The sequence below is a fragment of the Habropoda laboriosa genome, unplaced genomic scaffold (genome assembly GCF_001263275.1).
Source record: "Habropoda laboriosa isolate 0110345459 unplaced genomic scaffold, ASM126327v1 scaffold222, whole genome shotgun sequence".
In the NCBI taxonomy this organism is placed as follows: domain Eukaryota; kingdom Metazoa; phylum Arthropoda; class Insecta; order Hymenoptera; family Apidae; genus Habropoda; species Habropoda laboriosa.
In genome coordinates this window covers 386,150-388,576 of record NW_017100319.1, presented here as the reverse complement: position 1 = coordinate 388,576, position 2,427 = coordinate 386,150, and the positions used below count along the sequence as shown (strand labels likewise).

Genomic DNA, 2,427 nt, shown 5'->3' with positions numbered 1-2,427 from the left:
TTGATCGAGAGGCAGGCAGCGTGTGTCACCTATGCTCGGGGGACGAACCAAATAGAATAACGTTAACGAATAAATAGAAAGGAGGAGTAGGAGGATGGTGAAACGTGGTGATACGTTTTCAGGAGAGAAGAAGATCGGTCAAGCTACGCGCGTGAATGTAGCGTCTATGCACGCGCGAGCATGAAAGCAGAGGAGTGTACGTAAATGTAGTGTTGGAGCGGGAGGGAAGGAGACGGAGACGGAGAAGGAGAAAAGAGAGGAACGCAGAAGGTTTCAGGGTTAAAGAGGGACAAAAGAACGGCTGCATCGCGACTGGCTGGAGGGGCGGCAGGCAGCGTGTTTACGCGAGTTAGTGGGGGTAGGTGGTAGGTCTCAGCTGAGCGTAGTATAGAGGTAGAAGGCTGACGAGAGGGCGAGCTAGTTACGAATGAGCGCTCGTCGGGCGTGCGTCGTTGCGACGTCGGTCGATAATGCGTGATCCTCGTGATCGTCGAGCAGCCGTCCGATCTTGAGATTGGTGTTCGAGCGATACGTACATATATCCGCCACGGAGCACGCGTAAACAAGAACGTATGCGAACATACATACAGCTTTTTTCCATATTTCTTCACCGTCGCCCCGTCGCTGTGTATTACTCTCGTAGTGTTTACTGCGTCGCATGGTGTTGTAAAGTGCGTGCGCTTAGTAATCGTTCTCGCGAGTGCCTCGCCAGCATCGCCGGCCGTTACTATCCACACTTTTTCCCCTGTTGATATTTTCATCAGCCACTGGACGCAGATCACCGGGAAGGGAAGGGAAGGGAAGGGAAGCGAGGAGAGGAGAGGAGAGGAGAGGAGAGGTGCTGTTACCCAAAAAGATTTACGCGAGAGCGTCGCACGTTCGCAGGTTTATCGCGATCGATAATTTATCGGTTGAACCATCGTCCCGTTTATCGTCTCCGTCCGTTTACTGTCTGTTTGATTCAGCGTGGAAGAGAGCGAAGGGGGAGGTGGTCGAATGAAACGCGAGACAAGTTGGAGATTGAAACGTGTTCGTGTCGGAAGACTCGTTTTTACGCGGATTGAAATCACAGTTGCATCGAGTGCAGTGTAGTTTCGGGTGACTATTAAAAGTGAAGTGCCGAGAAGAAATTTGATAGAAATCTCGGCCCGAAAATGGTGCCGCAACAACAAGACAGCCCATCCAGTTCGGGAATTCCCATGTTTGGGTCGTTGCTTGTGGATAAAAATTCGTTGACGCCGTATTCGGATGCCACTCAGGTATGTAGTATCATTGTCAAACGCGAATCTGTCGTGCTCGAAGAATTAGCGGCGAGGATCGCGTTCTCTCGGTAAATAGTAGCATACAGTACTAGTATGTAAACCCTGCTACGAAATGGTTGCGAAAACGGTCGCGATGGCCGTTCGTGTTATCCACGGGGGCTGAATGTGCTCGAGCACAAACTAACGCGCAGCCCTAACCCAGCTGTGTTGTGCGGTGGGGCTCGTATTCTGTTCGTTGGTTAGTCGGTTCGTTCGTTCCTTCCTTCCTTCCTTCCTTCCTTCCTTCCTCCTTATTCCATGAATATGCGCTTACGCTCGGTCGTTGTACGGTGGTTATACCCGTTAAACGTTTCCAAGAAAGCGAAATACTTGTTTATTTTCGTAACGACAAAACACAGTGGAACGGAAGAATAGATTATTTTTGTCCATCGTTTCGTTATTCTTGGCTGCTTCGACTTTTGTTTAGATTCTTCTCGACGTTTTTCTCGCGCTCTTCGAGTTTATTTTATCGTCTCATTCGTCGCTCTTTCGCCGTTTATCATTTTCTCCTTGTTTTCCGTTCCGTGAGACGTGTATGCGTGTCGTGTGTATAGTATTATAATACTTACGTACGAAATTTCTTGGAATATACATGCGTATTTCTCAACCTGGTACTGGTGTGTGCGTGCGCGCGCGTCGAGTTTCTTCTTTTCTGCTACATCTGAGAACGTTCCCCTTTATCGGCGAACGTTTCAGCACGTTCAATGCCGCCGCGCTCGTGTTTCTTCATGGATGCGTCGCGTACAAATACGGTCGATGAAGGCAGCGATTGTACGCACGCAAAGCCTGGGTGGGCTGGGGTGGGTGTCTGTCGCGCCAGCTGATCATACAGCTATACGTGAAGTGCGGCGACGCGCGGAATAGGGCACGGAAGAGAGGAGGACCGACCGATAACAGTATACCGTACACACCGTGTACACGTTTTTCCCTTTTGTCGTCAGAATTTATTCCATAGGACTGGGATAAAGTCCTTGTTCGATGTGTCTGGAGAATCGGCGGTGGTTAGTTCTCGGTCGCCGTCGCCGGTTGCTCTGCTCGCACTTTCGTAACCTACATCTAGCATTTCGATTTCCACTCGAGTGCGGGCCGAGTAATCGAAGATATCTAAAAGTATAATGGTTAGAGC

General features: G+C 49.9%; 1 protein-coding gene across 1 annotated transcript in view; it reads left to right on the top strand.

Moving 5' to 3' along the window:
- The first annotated feature begins 413 nt into the window (after positions 1-413).
- Positions 414-2,427, top strand: part of LOC108574129 (transcription factor Sox-11-like) — a 5,046-nt gene continuing 3,032 nt past the window's right edge. Inside the window, exon 1 of the mRNA XM_017936649.1 lies at positions 414-1,259. Coding sequence (XP_017792138.1) covers positions 1,155-1,259 — 105 coding nt within the window. The 5' untranslated portion in view covers positions 414-1,154. The remainder of the gene's footprint in view (positions 1,260-2,427) is intronic.